Source organism: Erinaceus europaeus, chromosome 17, assembly GCF_950295315.1.
Source record: "Erinaceus europaeus chromosome 17, mEriEur2.1, whole genome shotgun sequence".
NCBI classification, from domain to species: Eukaryota; Metazoa; Chordata; class Mammalia; order Eulipotyphla; family Erinaceidae; genus Erinaceus; species Erinaceus europaeus.
This window is the reverse complement of record NC_080178.1, coordinates 45,967,121-45,991,344: the sequence shown is the minus strand read 5'-3', so window position 1 is coordinate 45,991,344 and position 24,224 is coordinate 45,967,121. Positions and strand designations below refer to the sequence as shown.

Genomic DNA, 24,224 nt, shown 5'->3' with positions numbered 1-24,224 from the left:
AATTCCTTGCCCCTTCCCCCTTGAATAAGCAGGACCTAATCAGTGAAGGCCACCCATTGTTCGAAGGACCCTGCCTGGGGACAAGCCTTATCAGGACCTAATCAGTGAAGGCCACCCATTGTCTTGTAAGTTGTTCGAAGGACCCTGCATGGGGACAAGCCTTATCAGGACCTTTGCACAGACTTTGTGGTGTGCTGTCTACCGGATGGGTGGTCATAGCCGATGGCAGGAGGATGTGGCAACCCTGCCTGGTTGAATTCTATTGGTTGTGTGATCTTACTATATTTGAAAATAGCCCGCGCTTTGCTTTGAATGGATCATGCTTTTGCTAAGTTTGAAATGATTGGATCTTGTGTTTGCTATAGCCTGTTATTGGATGTAGGTTGATAAGGTGATGTGCTCCCCCTCCCTGAGTGTAGTCTGAATTCCTATAAATTGTATGGTTTGAGCCCTGTTCGGGGTCGAGCTTGGTAGACTAACACCAGTCACCATCTCGGCCCGGATTGCAATTCGTCAATAAACATCTTTGCTTCCTTACAGTGGATGGTGGTTTGATTTATGCTCGCTAACATAAATAAGAGAGAAAAATAAGCAAAATAATTCCCTGAACTCTTCCTCCCCCTTCACATACGATGTCACATGGTTCCCAAACAATCACAGCCAACACTTTAGTGTATCTTTCCTCAAAGACTTATACAGGCTTGCACAGTATACTTATGCCAGGGAACAAACTTCATAGTTAACTTTGTACCACCTGGCATATAAGTTTGGCATTGTTCCCACTGAACTTTTCTCCTGTTTTTTGCAGAGCAGATTGTTGGCAGGGAAATAGCCTGGGTGCCCTAGCTTTGCTGTGGATTGAAGCCTGTGTGTTCTGCACCCCGAGTAGAGTCCAACTAGTCTCTAGTCTCTGTTGGGACAGACTGGGGAGCAGGATGGAACAGTTGTTTGTTTCTTTTTTTTTTCCTCCAGAGTTACTGCCTGCATTACGAATCCACGGGAGGCTATTTTCCCCATTTTGTTTCCCTTATTGTTGTGCTTGTTGTAGTTGTTTTTGTTGGCATAGCTGTTGTTGTTGATGTTGTTGCATAGGATAGAGAGAAATGGAGGGAGGAGGGGAATACAGAGAGTGGGAGAGAAAGATAGACACCTGGAGACCTGCTTCAACACTTAGGAAATTACCTCCAGCAGGTGGGGAGCTAGGGCTTGAATCAGGATCCTTACTCTGGCCCTTGGGTTTTGTGCCATGTGCATTTAAACTGCTGCACTACTGCCCAGCTCCCCGGAGCAGCTGTTTCTATTACTGATGAAGTTCTAGTTCTTGCCTTCGGCAAGGTGTTGTTTTCGACGGGTTATGTTGTTTTCGCCAGGCTGGCTTCACGGGCGGGTAACAGACGACCAGGGACTCATGGTTGAGCTGTAGGCAGTATCTCTTTATTCATGCAGGACGCAGCACTAAGACGAGCTAAGTTAAACTCAAAGTACAGTACAGTACAACTCACAATGCTGTCTTTATATATACTTGCCAAGTAGTGTGGAAACAGGATGTGACATAGAGAGGGTGGAGAGAAAAGTGACTGGCGAAAATCAGAGTGTGACAAGGAGGGGGTGGAGCAGGCGAGAATCCTATCACTGAACCACAAATGCCCTGGAGGGAGGGTGGTACTTGTTAACAGTGGTTATGTAAATAGAATGAAGTGGTTATGTAAATAGAATAGTGTTAAGCAGGGGGGATTTAAACCAAATGAAACATAAGGGGTCTCATGCATACCAACAACAAGGTATACATGACTGTGTTTAAGGTGTGAGAAGTCATAGCTAGCAGTGAAGAGTGTGAAAAACAACAGTGCAGGATTGTGGGGCAGGTAAGGGAATGGAGGGGCAACTGGATAAAGAAGTGTCAAGTGCGATGAGACAAATACTGCTTTGTAATTTAAAAAAAGACCATTGGAGGTGATGATGCTGAGTGAAATAAGGGAGTGAAAGGCAGCTACCATTTGGTTTTGCTCATGTGTGGAATATAGAGGGTTGAAACACAAACTTAGGAAAGGAGGGGGTAAGGGATGGAAGGGAGGGGAAAAAGAGGAGGAGAAATGATAAATAATGAAGGAGAATGAAGAAAGGAGAAGACAGGTGAAGGGGGTGGGTGGTAAGAGGAGCCAAATTGTCTCTAAGACTTTGTGAGGTGGGTCAGGTGGCAGCACACATGACCTGAAGCACAAGGACCAGTGTAAGCATCCTGGTTTTAACCCCAGGGTATTCACCTACAGGGGGCTGCTTGACAAGTGGTGAAGCAGGTCTGCAGGTGTCTACCTTTCTCTGTTCCTGTCTTCCCCTCCTCTCTCCATTTCTCTCTTTCCTATCCAGCAACAACGATGTCAATAACAACAATAATAACCACAAGGATGATAAAACAACAAGGGCAACAAAAAGGGGGGGGGCACAAAAACCTCTAGGACTGGTGGAGGCACCAAGCCCCAGCAATAACACCAGAAACAAAACAAAACAAAAAAAACTTTGTGAGAACTATGGTTATTTTGTGGTTGGGGTAGGGTGTCACATAACTCTGGTGGTGGGTGTAATGTGCAACTATACCCTTGTAATCTTATCATCTTGTCAGCCACTATCAGATCACTGATGATGATAATACTGAAAAAGGTTCATCCCAGCTATAAACTCATTTTTTAGGTTAAGAACAGAACATTAAAAAAAAAGTCAACCTAAACTGGAGTTTGTGTATTGCACCAAAGTAAAAGATTATGGGGTGGGTGAGTGGTAGAGTACAGGTCCTGGAAAAGGATGACAGAGGACCTAGTGGGGGTTGTATTGTAATGTGTAAAACTGAGAAATGTAACTGAGAAATGTTATGCATGTACAAGCTATTGTATTTACTATGGAATGTAAAACATTAATCCCCCAATAAGTGAAAACATAAAAATTAAAATGAAATAAAAAAGTATGAAAGGGGGAAAAACCTTCAACAGAGAAAGCCAGAATGACAACCTGTGGAGCAGATCTGACAGCAGCATTCTAGCAACGGGGTGGGGGCTGGGGGCCCAGGTGATGACCTCTGAGCCTTTGTTCTTTGTTGCTTGCTTGCCTGGCCACGCCCCTTCGGCAGGTTGCCCACATTTTCTCTCTGAATCCTGAGAGTGTAGGAGGGCAGGAACCCAGCTCCATTGTAGCACTGCCCTTCTGGCACTCTTGCCCTAAATACTGAGCCCAGAGGGTGTGGAGGGGAGTCTAGGAAGAGCCTTTGCCCTATATTAAAAAAAAAAAAAAATCAAATTGCCCATTCAGTTTTAGTGTAATTTGGAGGCACAGCCAGAAGTCAGACAACCCCAGTGCCTGCCTTGGTGGGCGAGCCCCACCGCCCACCTCCGTGGGGAGGGTGGAAACCATGCGCCCTGCGGACAAGACAGGCCTCGGCCCTTCTGCCGCCATGGGTGCCACTGCAGAAGAGTTGACCATCTGGCGACAGCACATGAATAAGAACAAGCTGCACACCCTAGCTCGGCTGAGCCGGGATGGTAAGGACACCACCCACCCCAAGTGTCCCTCTCCGTGGGCAGGCTGGTGGGGCTGGGGGGCGGGTAGGGGGAACCCACACTCTGACAGCCTGGGGTGCCCCAAAATCTGATATGATCTGTATACTGGCAACAAGTCTGTGCCCAATAAATGCCACTCACCACAGCCACCTCCAAGCTTCCTGGCCAGGAAAAGACGGCCGGTGGCATCCCTGAATCCTGGGCTTGTGTTTTGTTAAGAAACTGGGGTGAGGAGGGCCCAGGTTCAAGGCCCCAGTTCCCACCTTCAGAGGGTGGAGATTTTTAGGAGCAGTGGAGCAGTGCTGCAGGTATCTCTTCAGTTTCTCTTGCACTTTCTCTCTGTTTTCCCCCTCTGTTGGAAAGTAAGTGGGGGTGAACGTAAAAAGAGCTGCTTAATGTTTGGGAGAGGACCAGAGCAGCATCTCCTAGAAGACTTTCTAGGCTTGTTTGAAAGTGAACCCCAAGGGGGTGCTGAGCTCTTGGCAAAACAGGTGCCTCATGAATGGCACCACCATTACCATTAAGTCACTGGGCTCTTGCCCAGACTCTCACTAAATGATGTGAGATAAACCAGGAAGAGGCATCTCTTCTTTCCCTTCCTTGGCATCTATTCGACTTCCATATTTTTATAAGAACTTTATTCTGCTGTCAGGAACAGGAGAGCTATGGTGTTTTGGTTCACTGGAAGTCATCTTCCTCTGTTGGACATTTAATTACTTTCCCAGTTTTCATATTTCCATTAAATTATAGTTAAAACATTTCTTACTAAACATCGGTTATTTTTTTTCCCCCAAACAAATTCTGAAATGAAACATAACAGGTAATGGTTTTATGGGTCTTCTTTTTAAAAATTATTTTAAAAATATTTATTTACTTATTTCCTTTTGTTGTTCTTGTTTTATTGTTATTGTTGTTGCTATTAATGTCATAGTTGTTGGATAGGACACAGAGAAATTGAGAGAGGAGAAAGATAGATAGCTGCAGCTGACCTGCTTCACCCCTTTAAGCCACTGCGCTACAGTCCGACTCCCGATGTTATGTGTCTTAAGAAATCTATGCCTGGGAAAATTTCTCATTTTTTTTCTTGATTTCTTTCTGATTTCTGCTAGTATTCCTTCCACCAAGCCATTTGGCTAGAGGTCAGGTTGCCTGGGAGATGATTATGTCACAAAGGCCACCCTGACTGCCAGTCCCCAGGTCATAAAGGCTTGTATTGTTATATGGGAAGCTGGGCAATGTTATGCATGTAAAAACGATTGTATTTACTGTTGAATATAAAACACTAATTCCCCAATAAAGAAAAAAAATGACATTTGTGAACTGTGAAAAAAAAAAAAAACGTGGGCACTGTTGGGGAGACCAGTATGTGACAAAGGTCAGCCTGGATGCCAGGTCCCAGGTCATAAAGGTGGACATTTCCCAGCACCTCCAAGTGTATGGCTGTGTGCTGGGTACTGGGGAACTGATCAAAGTCAAACTTTTTTTTTTAATTTATAACCTAGTAGGGGGAGATACACAAAACCCAGTAAGCACAGATATAAACACACATGTACAGTGAGTGTGAGCTGTAATTTGTATGGTTACTAGGAATGCTATTTTTTAAAATTTCCTTATTGGGGGATTAATGTTTTCCAGTTAACAGTAAATACAATAGTTTGTAGATGAATAACATTTCTCAATTTTTCCACATAACAATACAACCCCCACTAGGTACTCTGCCATCATGTTCCAGGATCTGAACTACAAGGAAGACTTTTACAGAGGGCGAGGGTGGGGTATGTTTCAATGTTGACTAGAGAAGGGGGAGATGTGAAGTGAGAATCAGGATCAGTGGAGCAGGAGGGGAGGATTTTCTTTGGTAGAGGGAACAAGGAGAACAAACACACTTGACTGAGGGTGGGTGGACAGTGTGTGAAAGGAGGTGAATGACAACACTATGGCTGCTGTCTGACTGGGCATGGAAGTATGTGATTTTTTTCCCACCAAGGTTATAGTTGGGGTGTCGTGTTGGTAATACAAAGTCAGCACTCTTGGCAGCCATATTTTCCTTTTAAGACAGCAGAATTTAGAGAGTAGGGAGAGAGAAAGATAGTCACCTGTAGTCCTGTTTCATTGTTTGTAAAACATCCGCACTGCTGGTGGAGAGCCAGGACTCAAACTCAGGTCCTTGCACAGGTCCTTGCACAAAAAACTATGTGCACTTAACTGGGTGCATGACACGCAGCCAAAGTGTCTGTTTAATGAGAGGGAAAAGTCATGTTATTTGGGGCACTGTCAGTCACATCACATAGGTTGGCATTGAGGATAATCCTAATGAGGGGGTAGAAGAGGAATGAACCCCCAAGATCTGTGCTGGGAAACACTGGCTCAGGTGGTAGTGTGGAGAATTAAGTGGAGGTCGGGAGTGCCTTTAAGAGTGATCTAAGTGACAGCTCAGGTGGTGGCACAGTGGATAAGATGTTGGACTCTCGTGTATTTGTTATACTTTTGCATAGAGAGTGCAAAAGCTCACAAGAACAAAATTTCATTTAAGGAGTTGGAGGCTGGGCTTGGACCTGGATAGCACACATGCAAAGTACTTCATTGTCCAAGGAAGCATTTTGCTAACTCAATTTGTTGGATTTTCAAGCTTGAGGTCTTGAGAATAATTCCATGGCATCCTATGTGCCAGAATGGTTCTCTGGTTCTGTCTCTTTCTCTCTACTTATTCTTTTCCTCATAGGGTTCCCCCTCCCCACCCCTCCTCGTGTTTTAAACTTTAATCAGGAAAATGAAAAGGCCACGCACTAGTGAAGCATGTGCGCCACTTAGGCAACAATGGATGACCTAACGTGGAACAATTGTTTCCTTTCAGAGTTATCTAAGAGAGAAAGGATGGCAACTTGGCATGAATTGGTAGAATGAAGTGTAGAACGTGGACAGACTCAAAGTCCAGTGGGACATGAAAATCTATTGGTTACGTTGATGGAGTACACGACAGGATAAAGCAGAGAGGAACTTTCCAAGCAGCTTTTGAGCTCGGGTCTATGCAAGTGAATCAAGTGATTATGCTATTCGTCGAGAGCAAAAACCTGAATCGAAAACAAGATTTAATGGAAGCCCGATTCTAGTTTTGAGTGAGTTGTGTGTGGTTTTTCCCAGAGCACTGACCTTTGCAGGCTTATGGTTGTGCTGGGAATTGACCCTTGCACCTCAGAGCTTCAGGCTTGAGTCTTTTTGTATAACCATTGTGCTATTTATTTCTCCAATCGAAGCATATCGATTGTGGGATATTCAGGTAGGAAGTCAAAAGGTGATTGTGTGTATGTTGGTGGTAGGGGGTTGACAGGAGGGAACCTAGGCTTCTGAATTTGCCTTTGGCAGAGATCTGCATAGTGATGGTTGGCAAGGTCCTGGGCATGATGTAAGCAGAGGGCACGGAGGGAAAAAAGAGAATGTGGGGCTAGACCTCAACAAGCTCCAGCACTGATGTCAAAACTGAGCAAGTGAACCTGCTGAGGGAACTGAAAAGAAATGGCAGAGAGACATAGGGAATCCCAAGAGAGAATGATGCCACAAAGCCAGCCTTTGATGCCACAAGCCCTCATCTCCAGGGCACAGTGGATGCAGGCTCGGTGAGCTTGTTGGCAAGGTAACAGTGTCAGTGACTGCTGCAAAAGCCTCATTGGTTGAAGGGTAGAGAAGTATTTTTAAATATAAAAGTCATATTCCAATTCTCTGACACACTGACATATTGGGTCATCAGAAAAACTAGTTTGAAATCAAGTCTGTAAGGTTTCTAAATCTATACCAACTGAATTGCAGAGGCCTGAAACTATTCTAGAGGGGGGCAAGCGGTAGCTCACCGGCTTATGTGCACATAGTGCAAACTGCAAGGAGCTGCACAATCATACCATTTCAACCCCTTGGTTCCCCATGAGCAGGGGAGTCTATTCACAAGTGGTGAAGCAGGTCTGCAGGTGCCTACCTTTCTCCTCTCTGCAGTATTTTCTCCTCTCAGTTTCTCTCTGTCCTATCCAAGAAAAGAAAAAAAAGGTGTCCAGGGGCAATGGGTTCATAGTGTAGGTACTAAGCTCCAACAGCCCTGGAGGAAAAAAAAAGAAAAAGAAAAACTTCTGAGAGTGAATACTGTGCATGTGTTCTCTGTCTTCAATGAGAAGTAGGAAATATCAGGTCAAAGGAATTTAATGTTGCTCTTATTAGAACATCTACTAGATTCTTAAAAGCAAAACCACACAGTGGATTTGTATAGTATCCAGATGAAGAAACATGACTCTTACATTTCCAATTTAGCTCTCACAAGCCTTTCTACTCGCATTTGGTTGCAAGAAATACTGTTTCTCTGGGTCCCAACTAGGTCATTTTCTTTTTGAATAGATGTGTTTCCTGAAATCTGAGCTGCCTGCCACAAATCTATGTGAAAGACAGTGATTTTGACGCACTAACTTGGAAAGGGCTCCCTTAGATCCAAATAGTGAGATTCTGTTTTATTCCTATGTATATTTGATCATGATGAAAATTTTAACTTGGTGGGTACAAGTTGGACTAGGTTGGAGGATCTCTTTTGTGCTTAGCTTCCAGGAGGAGAATTCTTTGGTGATGAAAATATGACAGGATAGAGGAAATAAATGATCAGATTCAGAGCTTGTTTGGAGGTTCTAGCAGGGGAGCACAGCTACTCTTATGCCCTCAACCAAAGACCAGTCACTTCTACTTAGGGAAGGCCATCCTCCTCGGCCGAGTGCAGGACATTGGGAGGATCACACATGGAGTGGTGAGGGAGGAAGGTGACACCCGCCTAGCCAGCCAGATCAGCCAAATCAACCTGACAATCAATGGGGTGACAGATGTCACAGCCAGATTGCCCTCACATGCCCTGATTAGTTTTAATACATTGATTAGCTATGATTTAGACCATGTTTTAGAGGATAGGGCAAAAATCTTAGTATTTGACTTACTTACCTTTAGTACTTGGCTTATCATAGCATATGTTTTGGGGTAGGTTTCCACCACCAAGTTTGTCTCCAATGTCCATAAGAGCAATTACTAGTTCTCCTTGAACAACCTGTGCTTCCTTCCTCGGACATCAGAAAGACTGTGTATAACCTCCACATACTGGAAGTGAAAGACTATGGTATCTCTGTCTCGGGTAGTGGTTTGGGGGTGGAGGAAATATTCCAATGAATTGAGTGAGAGTTTGCTTTATTCCAGAAAGACTTTCTTCGAGCACACATCATGATGTGCTATTTCTTACATATTTACAGAGCTTAGCAGGGGTAAAGTTAAACAATCAGGGAAACAGACTTTCAGGAAGGACCTTATTTTCTGTCTGTTCCTAGCTGAGAATGACTTGCTATTTGACAGAGTGTTTTCCATTTGAATTTGTATAGTGACAGGGGCACTTACATAAATAAAATTATGTTTTTGTTTTCTTTGAATTTCAGAAGTCTCTATGATATGGAGTTATGTTTGTGACTTTATTCTACGACAGCTGAGGCTGCAAAAGGTAGGACTTAGGAAGGTGACAAGGCAGTAGAGCACAGACCCTGCACACATGCCTGAGATCTTGAGTGTGAAGCCTGGCACTGACTGTGCTGGTGTGGTGCTCTGGTATCATGCTCTCTCACCTCTCTCTGTCTCTGTCTCTCTCTCTCTCCATATATATATATATATATATATATATATATATATATATATATATATATATATATGCAACTATGGCATCCCTATAGCTTCTCTTAATATTATAGCCTTTGAGCTAGAAATGGACCTACTCTATGATCTTGCAATTCCTCTCCTGGGGATATATTCTAAGGAACCCAACATACCCATCTAAAATATCTGTGTACACATATGTTCTTGGCAGAACAATTTGTAATAGCCAAAACCTGGAAGCAACCCAGGTGTCCAACAATAGATTAGTGGCTGAGCAAGCTGTGGCATATATATATATATAATACTACTTAGCTATAAAAATGGTGACTTCACCTTTTTCAGCTGATCTTGGATGGACCTTGAAAAATTCATGTTAAGTGAAGTAAGTCAGAAACAGAAGGATGAATGTGGGTTGATTGCACTCTCAGGAAGAAGTTAAAAATCAAGATTAGAAAGGAAAACACAAGTAGAACCTGAACTGGAATGGGTGCATTGCACAAAAGTAAAAGACTCTAGAGTGGGTGGATGGGGAGAATACAGATCCAAGAAGGATGACAGAGGACTTAATGGGGGTTGTATTATTATATGGAAAAATGGGAAATGTTATGCATGTACAAACTATTATATTTACTGTTGAATGTGAAACATTAATTCCCCAATAATTTTTTTAAAAAGAAAAAATATATCATAGCCTTCTAATTGGTTATATTTTATGCAAAAATCATGTGAAAACTTTGAGTCTAAACTTCTCTCAGGATTCTTCTTTATTATCCCTTCAGAGAAGTCAGCATCTTCTCTTCCCACCTTTTTGCTGCATTTCTAGGGGATCTACATACCTGCTTTTGGGACATTTACTTTTATGTGGCAAAAACTAGATGCTGGGAACAGGTTTAGCTCTATCCAGATACCGATCTTTATCATGTCAGAGAAGCTATTGCAGCTACACGGACTACGACAAACTAAAATCCACACACCTGGTAAGTCCCTTTACTGGCTAAGCCTTCCCATTAAAAGAGAGACAGTTACTTCTGAGTATCTGCCATCTGCTCACTGTCTTTCCCGCACACAACTGTCCTTTTCTCTTCCAGGGGATATCCCCGTTGTACCACTGAATTTTATCATGGTTGCCATAGCGGGGCATTATAGCAGGGACACGGTCGAAGGATGCATTAAAGAAACTCTGCAGCTCTTATCACGATCAATCTGCACACGAAAGAAAGTTGAATTTACTTTCCAAGGAATCGGTATCCTTACAATTGAAAATGACAAAGTAAAAATGAAATTTTTTCAGGACTTCTTGTCTGCAGTGAATACAAGTGGCAATCTGGAGAAAGATATTGCAAAGGTAATATTGACCTTCTAATTGTTTCTCTTTCTTACAGTTCTCTGTTGTCTACAGAGGTGTCATCCTTCAGTTGTTGGTCTGTCTTAGATGACAAGTGCCCCATGGGCAAAGAAATGCTTGATTCTAAGTGTCTTACTCAGATAAAATAGTCAGAAGGACAAAACAATCTGAAGGTCTGAGCCAAGGCCAGGGGAAAAATATGGTTTAAAAGTATCTTATTGGGAGTTGGGAAGTTGTGCAGCAGGCTGAGTACAGTTGACCCAAAGCACAAGAACTGGCATAAGGATCCTGGTTTCAGCCCCTGGCTCCCCACCTGTAGGAGAGTCGATTCACAAGCAGTGAAGCAGGTCTGCAGGTGTCTATGATTCTCTCCCCCTCTCCATCTTCCCCTCCTCTCTCCATTTTTCTCTGTCCTACCCAAAAACAAAGACTTCAATAACTACAATAACTACAACAATAAAACAACAGGGGCAATAAAAAAGAGAATAAATAAATATAAAAATAGATAAAAGTATCTCACACACATAATTTCTTTTTGATTATTTTTCTTGGGGAATTAATGTTTTACATTCAACAGTAAATACAATAGTTTGTACATGCATAACATTTCTCAGTTTTCCACATAACAATAAAATCCCCACCTGGTTCTCTGTCATCCTTTTTGGACCTGTACTCAACCACCACTGCACCACGGAATCTTTTACATTCTTCTTCTAGCGTTTGCCCTTCTTCCGTAGCCAGTCAACAGCGTCAGGTTGAGCCTGATGTCTGCTTGTTGCTGGCTTTGAAAGTGACTGGGATCCAATGTGGATTCAGTCGGCTAGGAAGGATCGTCAGTTTCCCCAATAAATGGGTACTCACGGGATGCACCATGAGAAGGTTGATCCAATGCAATATACCAACTCCAGTTCAATTTCTACTTGTGTTTTCTGATCTTGTTTTTAAGCTTCTGCCTGAGAGTGGGATCATCCATATTCATCCTTCTGTTTTTGACTTATTTCACTTAACATGGTTTCTTCAAGATCCATCCAATATGGGCTGAAAACGGTAAAATCACCATTTTTAAAACCTGAGTAGTACTCCATTGTGTTTATAGACCACAACTTGCTCAGCCACTCAACTGTTATTGGACACCTTTGTTGCTTCCAGGTTTTGGCTATTACAAATTGTGCTGCCAAGAACATAGGTATACACACATCTTTTTTGGATGGGCATGTTGGGTTCCTTAGGATATATCTCCAGGAGAGGAATTGCAGGATCATAGGGTAGGTCCATTTCTAGCCTTCTGGAAGTTCTCCAGACTGTTCTCCATAGAGGTTGCACCAAGGAACAGCAGCGCAGGGGGGTTCTTTTGACCCCACAACCTTGTAGCATTTGTTGCTGCTACCTTTTCTGATGTATGACATTTTCATAGGAGCGAAGTGGTATCTAACGGTTGTCTTTATTTGCATTTCTCTGACAGTCAAAAACTTGGAGCATTTTTTAATTTGTTTCTTGGTCTTTTGGATCTCTTCTGTGGTGAATATTCTGTCTATGTCTTCTCCCCATTTTTGGATGGCGTCATTTGTTTTCTTGTGGTTGAGGCTGGTAAGCTCTTTATATATTTTGGTTATTAGCCTCTTGTTTGATGCATGGCATGTGACGATCTTCTCCCATTCTGTGAGGGATCTCTTGGTTTGGGTATTGGTTTCTTTTGCTGTGCAGAAGCTTTTTAATTTGATGAAGTCCGATAGGTGTATATTTGCCTTAGTCTACTTTGTAACTGGATTCATTTCCAGTTACAAAGATGTCTTTAATATTTATATGGAAAAGAGTTCTGCCAATATTTTCCTCTGAGTATCTGATAGGTTCTGCTCTAACATCTAAGTCCCTGATCCATTTAGAATTTACTTTTGTGTTTTGTGATTCACATTCATTCCTCTGCATGTTTCAACCCATTTTTCCAACACCATTTGTTGAAGAGACTCTGCTTTCCCCTTTAATAGTCTGGGCACCTTTGTCAAAAATTAGATGTCCAATGTGTAGGGGCTTTCTTCTGGGTTCTTGGTTCTATTCCACTGGGTAGTGTGTCTATTCATGTTCCATTACCAAGCATGTTTGATTACAATGGCACCATAAAAGAATTTGAGATCAGGGAGTATGATCCCTCCAGTTCTGTTCTATCTTAAGATTATTGTTGACAATTCTAGGTCTTTTCTGGTTCCAGATAAACATTTGTAGAATTTGTTCTATTCTCCTACAAAATGTGTTTGAATTCTTGATGGGGATAGCATTAAATTTGTATATGGCCTTGGGTAGTATATTCACTTTAATAATGATAATTCTTCCAACCCATAAACATGGAATTATCTTTCCACTTTTTTGTGCCTTTTTTCAATTTCCTTGATTAGTGACTCATACTTTTTAGTATACAAGCCTTTCACTTCTTTGGTTAGGTTTATTCCTAGACATTTTATTGTTTGTTGTTGTTGTAGTAAAAAGAACTGATTTCTCAATTTTTCTTCTTCTAACGTAGTGTTTGCATAGAAGAATGCCACTGAATTTGAATGTTAATTTTGCAGCCTGACACCTTACTGTATTGCTTGATGATTTCCTAAAGTTTCTTGCTGGATTTCCTAGGCTTATCTATGTATACTATCATGTCATCTGCAAATAGGGAGAGTTTGATGTCTTCTCTTCCAATCTGTATGCCTTTAATTCCTTGCTCCTGCTTGAATGCTAGGGCAAAAACTTCCAACACTATGTTGAATAGTAATGGTGATAGTAGGCAGCCCTGTCTAATACCTGATATGTGTGGAAATGCTTACAGTTTTTCACCATTGACTATGATTTTGGCTGTGGGATTCTGAGGGATCAGAGCTCCAGGACACATTGGTGGGGTTATCTGTCCAGGGAAGTCTGGTGGCATCATGCTAGCATCTGCATCCTGGTGGCTGAAAAGAGAGTTAACATATAAAGACAAACATGTTGTTGACTGATTATGAACCTAAAGGCTTGAGTGGTACAGATGAAGAGTTGGGGTTGGTCTCCATTCTGTGGATATCTAATGGGCATATTTTAGTTATATTCATTTTTCTAGCTTTATTTTTTTATTTATGAAAGGAGACATTAACAGAACTGTAGGATAATAGAGGTACAACTGCGCACAATTCCCACCACCCGATCTCCATAACCCATCTCCTCCCCTGATAGCTTTCCTATTCTCTATCCCTCTGGGAGTATGGACCCAGGGTCATTGTGGGTTGCAGAAGGTGGAAGGTCTGGCTTCTGTAATTGCTTCCCTGCTGACCATGGGTGCTGACTGGTCGATCCATACTCCCAGTCTGCCTCTCTCTTTCCCTAGTAGGGTTGGTCTCTGGGGAAGTGGGATTCAGGTCACATTGGTGGAGACTTCAGTCCAGGGAAGTCTGGTCGGCATCATTCTGGCATCTGGAACCTGGTAACTAAAAAGAGAGTTAACATACAAAGCCGAACAAATTGTTGAACAATCATGGACTTAAAGGCTGGAATAGTGCAGATGAGGTGTTGGGGGGGTACTCACTGCAGACTCTTGTGTACTTCTGCTTTCAGGTGTATATTTTTCCTGGTTTATGGACACATGTTAACATGTGCTTTATCTCAGGGGATCTGGTCTATATCTAGGATTGGGGACTTTATTGGGGAGTGGACCACCTGGAATGGAATTAGAGAATACTATGAAAGGAAAGGTCTTACCTGAGTGATGAAGCTGAAGGGTTGTTGTCCCACACCTGAAGTCTCTGGACACAGTCTGAAGTGAAGCATGCTGGGGTGGCCTGATAGTGACAAAGAGTCATTGTTAAAGTATGCTAGTCTCTTGCCCTTATTGAGCTTTTGCAGTCCTTGCTTTGATAAGGATATCTTGGCAGTAAGTATAATAGGAAATAGGGAACGAACTTCCCTATTCTTTATCCCTCTGAGAGTATGGACTCAGGATCATTATGAGGTACAGAGTGTGGAAGGTCTGGCTTCTGTAATTGCTTCCCCACTGAACATTGGCATTGGCTGGTCAATCCATATTCCCAGCCTGTCTCTCTCTTTCCCTAGTGGGGCAGAGATCTGAGATAGGTGTGGCTCCAGGTAGAGTCGTCTGTCCAGGGAAGTCGGTTGGCATCATGGTATCATCTGGAACCTGGTGGCTGAAAAAGAGTTAATATAGAAAGCTGAACATATTCTTGACTAATCATGAACCTAAAGGCAAGGATATTGCAGATGAAGATTTGGGGTCTCTATTTTGGAAAAAGCAGGTCTATTTTAGGTTTATCCAAGGGGTTCATTTTTGCCTGAACCTAACAGGTAATATGCAGGTGGACACAGGTTATTGTCTGGGGAAATGGTGTAATAGTTGGAAAAGGGACTAGAAAGCTGGATCTGGGAGAAGAGTAGGGAGATCGTTATTAAATGGACGGTAAGCTTGAGGCTTTAGTCACTGAGCACCCAACAAGCCAGCCTTCCAGTAGCATTGCTTCCAGGGAGCCTTTGAGTCATCTATGTCCTGGAATGTAGACCAGGTATAAATCTCCTCTCTCCCTATTTTCCAGAAAACTCAAAATGTCAATTCAACTATAGCAAACATCAAAACTTCGAAGAGAAATCCAAACTGTGTTCTTTCCTTCCCCAGGTGAGTGCCTTGCCCCATAGGTTCCATGGACCTATCAACTCTGGCCTCCCAAACTCTCTGCCAACCACATACCACTCTGACAGCCCTGTACTGAATCTGGTGACAGAACTAGAAAAGACACATTCAAACTGAAACCAAAACCCAGAGGCATCCCCTCCTCCCCCCCCCCCCCCCCCCGGAGTACTTTTGAGACCTCAGTTTAGAAGAGGCAGGTCACAGTCAGACTCAGGCTAAAAAAGAAAAGAGTCTTCAGTCTGTGACTTCTGCATAACAAAGTCCAGGCACTCACTCATGGAAGAGAAGTAGGTTTATTTCAGTATTATCATGCTGGCTGGGGTGCTGCTCAGAACTGAGAATTCTCCTAGTATCTTATTCAGATCCAGTGAGCAGGCAAACATTTTGGTCCATTCCTAGAATTGAATTTGAATTAAAAGGAAATAATGAAACACTGGAAAAAATTGAACAACCTAAACTGAGGAAATCCGTGTTAAGAATGAAGTCAGACAAAGATGATGTGCAAGGTAAGCCAAAGATTTTAGCTGTCTTCTCTTTTCTGCTAAGCAGCAGGGCATTGTTGCTGAGCAACTCCTGTGCCGAAAATCAGTACCATTAGAGTTATAAGAAATGTGTTCTTCTAAGAAACTGGTCTTCTAGAATTTTTTTTTTAAATTTTATAATTATTTATTTTCCCTTTTGTTGCCTGTTTTTTATTGTTGTTGTAGTTGTTATTGTCATTGATGTCCTTCTTGGATAGGACAGAGAAATGGAGAAAGGAGGGGAAGACAGAGAGGGGGAGAGAAAGGCAGACACCTGCAAACCTATTTCACTGCTTGTGAAGGGACTCCTCTGCAAGTGGGGAGCCAGGGGCTTGAACCAGGATACTTATACCCGTCCTTGTGTTTTGTGCAATCTGCATTTAACCGGCGGCGCTATTGCCCGACTCCCAAGAAATATGCTCTTCTAAGAAACAGCTCTTCTAGGGAGTCAGGCGGTAGCACAGCGGGTTAAGCGCAGGTGGCTAAGCACAAGGACTAGTGTAAGGATCCCGGTTCGAGCCCCCGGCTCCCCACCTGCAGGGGAATTGCTTCACAAACGGTGAAACTGGACTGCAGGTGTCTATCTTTCTCTCCCCTTCTTGGTCTTCCCCTCCTCTCTCCATTTCTCTCTGTCCTGTCCAACAACAATGGGATCAACAACAACTACAACAATAAAAACAAAAAAAGAAGAGCTCTTCTAGAATTTTCTATCACACCTTAACTAAAATCCATGAGATTCTCAACTAAGACTCTTTGCTGTCTCTCTACTACTTAAAAGACTCAAGTTCATATGGCTACAGGGGGAGTGGAGTGGCCTAGGTAGGTAACAGAAATACATCAAGTGAGCTGCATGTAACATGTTCCATATATATATTCTGAGTATGAGTTTTACAACTGTCTTATATGGCTTAATAGAAAATAGTAGGATTCTCATGTCTGTAGCTGATGTGACTTTGGTTGAAACATATGTAGAAATAACAAAGGTTTTATTTATTTTTTCTAAGTTACTAGAGATAGCTAGAAGTTGCCAGACAATGTTTTGAGGACTGTTCCTTTCATAAAGAGATACTATTTGTTATCTTAAGTTGTTATTTATGCAATCTTTTCCTTTCATTTTCTTCCTTTCTCTCTCTCTCTGTATCTGTCTCTGTGTCTCTCTGCCAGGGATTGAACCTGTGATTTCAGAGCATCAGACACAAAAAAGTCTTTGGCATAACCACTATGCGATCTCCCTGGCCCATTATGCATTATATTAAGCACTTAGCACAGTTGGTGTAGAGTAAGAATGTGTTATATGTTCCTATTGTAATTTTCTCTCTTCATTGTATCTATGACCATTAAAGCCTCAAAGGAAACGACTGAAAGGAAACTTAACTCTATCTCTTATTCCGCAGACAACTTTCTACCTAGACCTCCAGGTCAAAAACCCATTCCAGCAACTGGAAATATTGTTCCCATAATATTGCCTATCTCAGTGGAGCCTAATAAGACTGTCTTTACAAAAACAGGGACCAAAAGGTAACATGCTGGTCTTTTGTGGAGTGTGGGGATTACACTGTACTAAGTGTAGTTTGAGTCTTATCTTGATTCAGGGATATTAGATGTTTCCATCCATGCCTTCACATGGTGTCCCTGCATTTGTGCTCCATGGTGAGGACTGCAGGGATGTCCAGGGCTCACAGTCTATCAGAGGGAAGCTAGGTGTGCATGGTCGTCAGCAGTGCCAAACACACTGGAGACCTCACTTACCTTGTTTAACTTTGCTTTAGAATGTTAATTCCACAGGCAGAAGGTGTGTGTGTGTGTGTGTGTGTGTGTGTGTGTGTGTGTGTGTGTGCGTGTTCACTGTACCTCCCATGCCTGAGAAAGTGCAGTCAGTAATGCTCAAAAGTCAAGTGTAAACAAGCATGCTGAGATTGAAATCCAGGGTTATCAGACACATAGGTCACTAACCTATACAATGCAGAGCTCAGAAGAGAACCACTCAGCTGTCTTCCATTGGCTATATTTGCCTCTAATTTCACTCTAGATGTGAAATTGTGTTGTTGTTTTTTAATTATTTATTTATTTATTCCTTTTTTCTGACATTGTTGTTTTATTGTTGTAGTTATTGTTGTCTTTATTGTTGGATAGGTCATAGAGAGATGGAGAGAGAAGGGGAAGACAGAGAGAGGGGAGAGAAAGATAGATACTTGCAGTTCTGCTTCACTTCTTGTGAAGCGACTACCCTGCAAGTGGGGAGCCAGGAACTCAAACTGGGATTCTTAGGCCGCTCCTTTTGTTTGCGCCATGTGCACTTAACCCGCTGTGCTACTGCCCGACTCCCTGTTGTTGTTTTCTTATAGTGTGCCACATCCACCCAGTCCATCAAAGAACACCAAAACAGAACCTAAGACCTCTGAGACTACAACTTGTAGGGATCATGAGAAAGCAGGACAGGTACCAGTCTCCTCAGACAAGCAAATGATGGGGGTGGGTGCCACTGAACACAAACAGGGCTGGGAGAACAAGGGTTCTGAGTGAACATAGACCCTGCACATCAAGTGGGATTGTGGCCACTCCTGCAACCCGAGGACTCAGCCTATCAAACCCATCATGCCAATCGCTGTTAAATGTCCTTTTATCAAACACACTCCTGAGACTGGAGAAATCCAGCCATGGGGGAGGCACAGGAAGAAGTGTGAAGATAAGAAAGCAAAAGATAGGAACAGACCCTTGGTGTCATTGTAGGAACTTTGTTACGTGTGTATGCAGCGCACTAAGGCCAACAGTGCACTGTATTCTAAAGTCGAGAACAAAGAAGAAGAACAGGACGAGCAATTTCTACATCAATACCAGATAATGAACAACAAGGACACTGCATTCAAAGACCAGGTAGTGTTATGCATTGATTGAGAGGTGGTGCAGTGGGGGCAGCAGACAAGACAAGGCCACTGCAGATGTCCTGCGCATGTCTCCCTGGCAGTGTGCCAAATCAGGCATTTCATGTGAGAATAAAGTTTGGGTCATGGCCAGGTTTCCAGGAACAGACTAAAGTCTTGTTTGGTGCACTATGTTTAGGAGCTGAAGCTAATTTTTGATCTCTTCACAGCTTATATAAATGCACTGGGGAGGGGTTTGGAGGATTAATGCCTTTACTCTTCTCTGCTGCATGAGTGCAGGGAAGAACATAGATAGCCACCATTTTCAGCTGCCATTCTGCTTGGCTTGCTTGACCCATCAGGCCTTGGGTTTGAAAAAGAAAGGTCTTGACTGGGAAACATTTTGTCAGGGAGCAAAACAAACATAGAAAAGCCCAATCAGTTTGGACTCATTTGAAACACAGTCTTTGTAGAGAGAAAGGTTAGTAGCCACAGAAACAGAATGACATTTTCAGTGTCTGTTGGTTTTATTTATTTATTTTCTTTTTCCTTGCAAAGTTGAGACTAAAATCAGAAAAAGAAGAATGCATGAAGAATGCTGCATATAACCTTGGTGTCGCAGATGCTATAAAATCACAGAGGAATCAGAAATGCCACTTTTCTGTAAGAATTGTTTCTGCCTCTCACTTGCATATAACCCTGTCTGGGAATGTTTGAACCCACCCTCTGGAGGGCAGATTAAAGGTATTCCAGTGGGCTTTACAAGAGTGACACTTACTTTCTGAGTGGGAGCTCATAGAATCCATAGAATCTTGGGCCCCTCCCCACACCCCCAGAACTGAGGTCTCCACAGGTGTAAGACCCTCAGGTGAGCTTTAGGTGCAGAAGTTTCGAGAAACCTCATTACAGATGGTAGTGAATATGCTTCACCACCATTTTCATGTTTTTAGTCACTTTGGCTTCTTTTTTTATCTACCTAAATCATCCTTTTTTCACACCATTATCTAGTTAACCTGAGAACTCTTGGACATGATAGATAGTCCACTGTATTGCCTTTGTTCACCATGCAGGGCTTTGGGCCTAGGGTAGAGCTTAGTAGAAGAACCTATGATTGCACACCTTTGGCCCTGGGGTTAGATTGTTCACATACACACACACACACACACACACACACACACACACATATTCACATCACACACATATACATACATACATACACATACCATGGGGAAGAAAAAAAAGACCTGTGACCTCTGGTCAGTTCTGCTCAGAGTCACCTTGGAGCAGGTGAGTTCAACATGTAGCTGCTTCATCAGCACTTTGAAAAATGACTTTTCTTTCTTTTAGATAGATGTAGAAAGCAACCACAGCACTGAGGCTCCTTCAGTGTGGTAGCGCAGGGCTGAAACCCAGGTCTTACCAACGACAAAGCAGTCACTGTATAAGCCAGCTATTTTCCTAGCCCATCAGTTGCTTTCTTGCTCAGCTCAAAGAAATGAACTGCTCCTCTTTCATCCTAGAATCCATACATCTTTGAGAACCGACCAGAAAGTGCTGCTATTGTCACTGAAAAGAAAAATGAGTATACTAAGAACCTTCTTAAACAAATAGATGCCAATAGTAAACTGGCCAAGAAAAAAAAAGAAAGCCAGGAAGTCTTGGAGCAGCTAGAACGGCTGCAACTCAAACAAGAGTGAGTTTTGGTGGACTTGCAGGGAGACTCCGGTGGGGAAGGGTTGGGCAGCACAGCTAGTGCTTCAGCACATCTCAGGCAGCCAACCAGGATCCCCATGCAGCCCGTCATCGCCACCATGCTTAGTGTCAGGACAGCCTTAGTGGCCAGGCACAGTTGTCAGTCAGCACCATGGCCTTTGGCTTTGTGGTCAGTGGTGTTAGTAGAGGAAGAAGGGGCCAGTCTGAGGCAGGGACCCTTCCCAGTGTAGGTTTATCATCAGTCTCTTGGGGGCCCTGGAGCCAAGGTCAGGAGTGTGGGGGCCCAGACTGGAAGCAGGGTTCAGGCCATCATGGAAAGCATTCAACATACTCATACCTGCCATTCTCCTGTAGCTCAGACAGGGATGAACATTTCTCTCATTTCCCACTTCTGAGGAAAGAGAGTGTTTTGTTGCACATGGCTTGAGGCTGAACATTTGAGTCAGGGAGGAGGTTAGGAGAGAAGTGAAGGAAACTGCTGTGGGAAATACTCCCCCAAATGGAGGTAATTCCTGCCTCCATAAAGCTAGACTCTCTCTCTCTCTCTCTCTCTCTCTCTCTCTCTCTCTCTCTCTCTCTCCCCCTTCCTCCCTCCTTCCCTCCATTCCTTCCTTATTTGCCACTATGGTTATTTGGGGCCTGGTGCCCTGACACTTCACTATTTTTGACAGTCCTTTCTCCCATCCAAGTACTAACCAGGTCTGACCCTGCTTAGATTCTGAGATCAGATGACATCGGGTGTGTTCAGGGTGGTATGGCCATAAACCTGACAGTCCTTTCTTTGATAGACTGAGAGAGAGAGAGAGAGAGAGAGAGAGAGAGAGAGATAACAGGAGAGACACCTGCAGCACTGTTTCACTGTTTGTGAAGCATCTTCTTTCCAGGTGAGGACCTTGAGCTCTCAGGTCTTTACACATGGCAGCATGTGTGCTCTCCCAGATAAGACACCACCAGGCTCCAAGGCCCGTCTCAATCAGGTGTAATGGAGGCTTCCAGAAGGAAGTGCCAGCTGTTAATTCCTTGGAACTTATTCCCACTGTAACTTGTTGGGTGTGTTTTGATGATGTTGGTCTCCATTAGAATAAACTGTGGTCTCACCTCCTCCTCTTCCAATTATCAGGATTGATGAACAAAAAGCTGAACTGAAGAAACATCAATTTGAGCAGAGAGAAATGTATAAGAAAGCACTGGAATACCAGGTAAGTGGACGGGTTGCTATTTTGAGAACTGTACACTGCTTCCTAGCACTCTGAACATAGGTGTGTGGAGGGTAGAATACTGGGCCCCCACCCACCTAGCAGGTTTCCTCATGTGAGTTTGGGTGCCCTGGCTCCTTCCTATAAACAGTGGGTCTGTCAGTGTACCCCAATGCTGCAGCCTTCACACTGGCTCTCTCTGTTCCAGCTGAAACACAGGCCTTCCAGACTGCCCATCTATGAGCCCATGGGCACCTTCACCAACTTTGGGCAGAATGAGAAGACCCTGGAGGCCGAGAAGCGGCAGAGAAATATTGAATACATGAAGCAGCAGGTGGAAGCCGCTGCAGGCCACAAAAGACAGCTTATCCTCAGCCACATAAAAAATCTGCAGCAAGAAAAAGAAATGCTCCAGAAAAACCAAGAAAAGTAAGGGGCCTGGCCCTTCCTTCCCCACCATAATCCTCTCCTCCTTTCTCTCCCTCTCCTCCCCCACCCCTTGACACCGACCTTAGTAGAAACATGTGTGGACAGGTGGAGAGTCATGAATGACCCTAGCTCGCCCCAGCCTGCTTCTCATCTCTACTCCCCTGTCAACTTCTGAGGCTGTTGCATGTCACAAGCCACCTTATGGGATGAGTATATATCCAGGGATTAATGTTTTACATTCAACAGTAAATACAATAGTTTGTACATGCATAACATTTCTCAGTTTTCCACATAACAATACAAACTGCACTAGATGCTCTGTAATCATTTTTGGACATGGACTCTCCCCCCACTGCACCACAGAGTCTTTTACTTTGGTGCAATACAGCAACTGCAGTTCTGGTTCTACTTGTGTTTTCTCTTCTGATCTTGTTTTTCAACTTCTGCCTAGGAGTGAGATCATCCCATACTCATCCTGTTTCTGACTTATTTCATTTAACCTAATTTCTTCACACTCCATCCAAGATGGGCTGAAAATGGTGAAGTCACCATTTTTATCACTGAGTAGTATTCCATAGTGTATATAGACCACAACTTGCTCAGCCACTCATCTGTTGGACACCTGGGTTGCTGGTAGCTATTACAAATTGTGCTGCTATGAACATATGTGTATACAGATCTTTTTGGATGTGTATGTTGGGTTCCTTAGGATATATCCCAGGGAGAGGAATTGCAGGATCATAGGGTAGATCCAAGAGATGTGTTTTTAGATGAGTTAAAGGAAACAAACAGCTTTTGAGTGGGGATTCATTGACAGAAACAAGGTTTTGGCTGAAAGCAAGCGGTTCTGGACCCCTTAACTAGGGTTCACTCTATCTGCTCATGTTATTGACTCTTTTTCTTTTTTTTTTTTTTGTTGAAAAAAATTATTTATTTTGGGTTGAGATTGGTAGAAAAGTAGAGAGAAACCTGTTGCACTTTCCTCCTGAAGTTGGGGACCTGAGGCTTGAACGTGGGTCCTTGCACACTACAATGTGTGCCTTCAGCTAGGTGCCCCACCATCTGGACTCCACCTTTACCTCTTATTCCAAAGAGTGAGAGCAAAACCAGATTTCCCACTGAATCCAAAGGAGAGAGGACTAGGCGGGAGATGGTGGCAGTGGATGGAGTCAGACTCTTGCCTTCCCTCCAGGCATTTAGCAGAAAGATGTGCAGAAGAGGATCGAAGGAACACCATCAATCAACACCTGAGAAAAGAATGGGATAAAGATGTTGTGCTGAAGCATCAGCGAGATGAAGATGCCAAGGCCTTTGACAAGTAATTGCCTTCTGGGGTTGCAAGTTGCCTTCTCTCCCCATTTCCTCCCCTCTGATCTGTGGGTCTATAGAGCTTCATGCAAATGAGTGGGGATTGCCAAGGGAACTCCATGGAGGACAGAAGTCTGGGTTTAGTGTGGGGACAGCTGTGCTGCCTGCTAAATGTCTACCAACTGTGTTTTCCTCTGCCTCTACTCAAGGGACCTTTGTTTTCCTTTTGTGGACGGTGGGGAACAGAGTGTGGGGCATTTCTCTTTGGAAATAACAAGTTTCAAGCAGTGAGTTATTTTCCAACCCAGGCTTATGGAGTGTTAAGAGCAGAGCTGAAGAATCATGGGTAAATGGGCAGTCAGTTAGGAATGGAGTCATGTGTAATGGGTGCTATACTAAGTGAGACACCCAGCAGGAAACAGGAAACAAGACCATCCTCCCAGAGGGTGCCTGTCCCCTCTCCTCAGCCCTGTCTCTCTCTACTCACCACCCAGGAGCAGAGCCTAGGGCCATGGAGGTTGACAGCTAGCCTGGGAAAGTCTGATGATCTTTTGTCTTATTTTCATCTGCCAATGGGGAAAGTTAACATGTGCCTGACTGAGAATGTGAAAAACCTGCAGAATCAGATGGAGCCTATCCCTTCAGATATTAGCAAAGCCTCAATATGCCAAACTTTTTTTTCCTGGACCTTTGGTCAGGCTTATAGTGGAGCTGGGAATTAAACTGAAACTTAAAAGGAAGTGAAAGTCACTTGCAGACCACTATGTTATCTCCCTAGCCCCAAGTATTCTAAATGACCAATTAGCGACTTGTTATCCTAGGTGACCCATGGATAACTCCTCCTCCTCCTTCCTCTCCTCCTACTCTTCTTCCTCTCTCTACTCCTCCTTCACTCTGGCTAATGATGATACAGAGGATTGAACCTGGGACCTCAGAGCCTCAGACATGCAAGTCTTTTGCACAATTGCCATGCTAGCTTTCCCACTGGGATACA

General features: G+C 43.4%; 2 protein-coding genes across 2 annotated transcripts; both read left to right on the top strand.

Annotated features, from left to right (window-relative positions):
* The first annotated feature begins 3,400 nt into the window (after positions 1-3,400).
* Positions 3,401-15,824, top strand: LOC132533729 (coiled-coil domain-containing protein 81-like). Its single transcript, XM_060175780.1, has 6 exons — positions 3,401-3,530; positions 8,993-9,054; positions 10,027-10,180; positions 10,292-10,548; positions 15,108-15,187; positions 15,602-15,824. The coding sequence occupies exons 1-6, from the start codon at positions 3,401-3,403 to the stop codon at positions 15,798-15,800; spliced, it is 882 nt and encodes a 293-aa protein (XP_060031763.1). The 3' UTR covers positions 15,801-15,824.
* Positions 15,825-17,124: 1,300 nt separating this feature from the next.
* On the top strand, positions 17,125-23,263 carry LOC132533986 (coiled-coil domain-containing protein 81-like). Its single transcript, XM_060177406.1, has 8 exons — positions 17,125-17,241; positions 18,069-18,162; positions 18,454-18,597; positions 19,143-19,247; positions 20,105-20,277; positions 21,418-21,496; positions 21,702-21,922; positions 23,115-23,263. The coding sequence occupies exons 3-8, from the start codon at positions 18,472-18,474 to the stop codon at positions 23,242-23,244; spliced, it is 834 nt and encodes a 277-aa protein (XP_060033389.1). The 5' UTR covers positions 17,125-17,241; positions 18,069-18,162; positions 18,454-18,471; the 3' UTR covers positions 23,245-23,263.
* The last annotated feature ends 961 nt before the right edge of the window (positions 23,264-24,224 follow it).

Coding starts and splice junctions, on each gene's coding strand:
- LOC132533986 (XM_060177406.1), top strand. CDS start 18,472: ATGCAGCGCACTAAGGCCAACAGTGCACTGTATTCTAAAGTCGAGAAC. Junction 20,278..21,417: donor CGGCTGCAACTCAAACAAGA/GTGAGTTTTGGT, acceptor TCCAATTATCAG/GATTGATGAACAAAAAGCTG. Junction 21,497..21,701: donor AGAAAGCACTGGAATACCAG/GTAAGTGGACGG, acceptor TCTCTGTTCCAG/CTGAAACACAGGCCTTCCAG.
- LOC132533729 (XM_060175780.1), top strand. CDS start 3,401: ATGCGCCCTGCGGACAAGACAGGCCTCGGCCCTTCTGCCGCCATGGGT. Junction 10,181..10,291: donor AACTAAAATCCACACACCTG/GTAAGTCCCTTT, acceptor TTTCTCTTCCAG/GGGATATCCCCGTTGTACCA. Junction 15,188..15,601: donor TGTGTTCTTTCCTTCCCCAG/GTGAGTGCCTTG, acceptor GTCCATTCCTAG/AATTGAATTTGAATTAAAAG.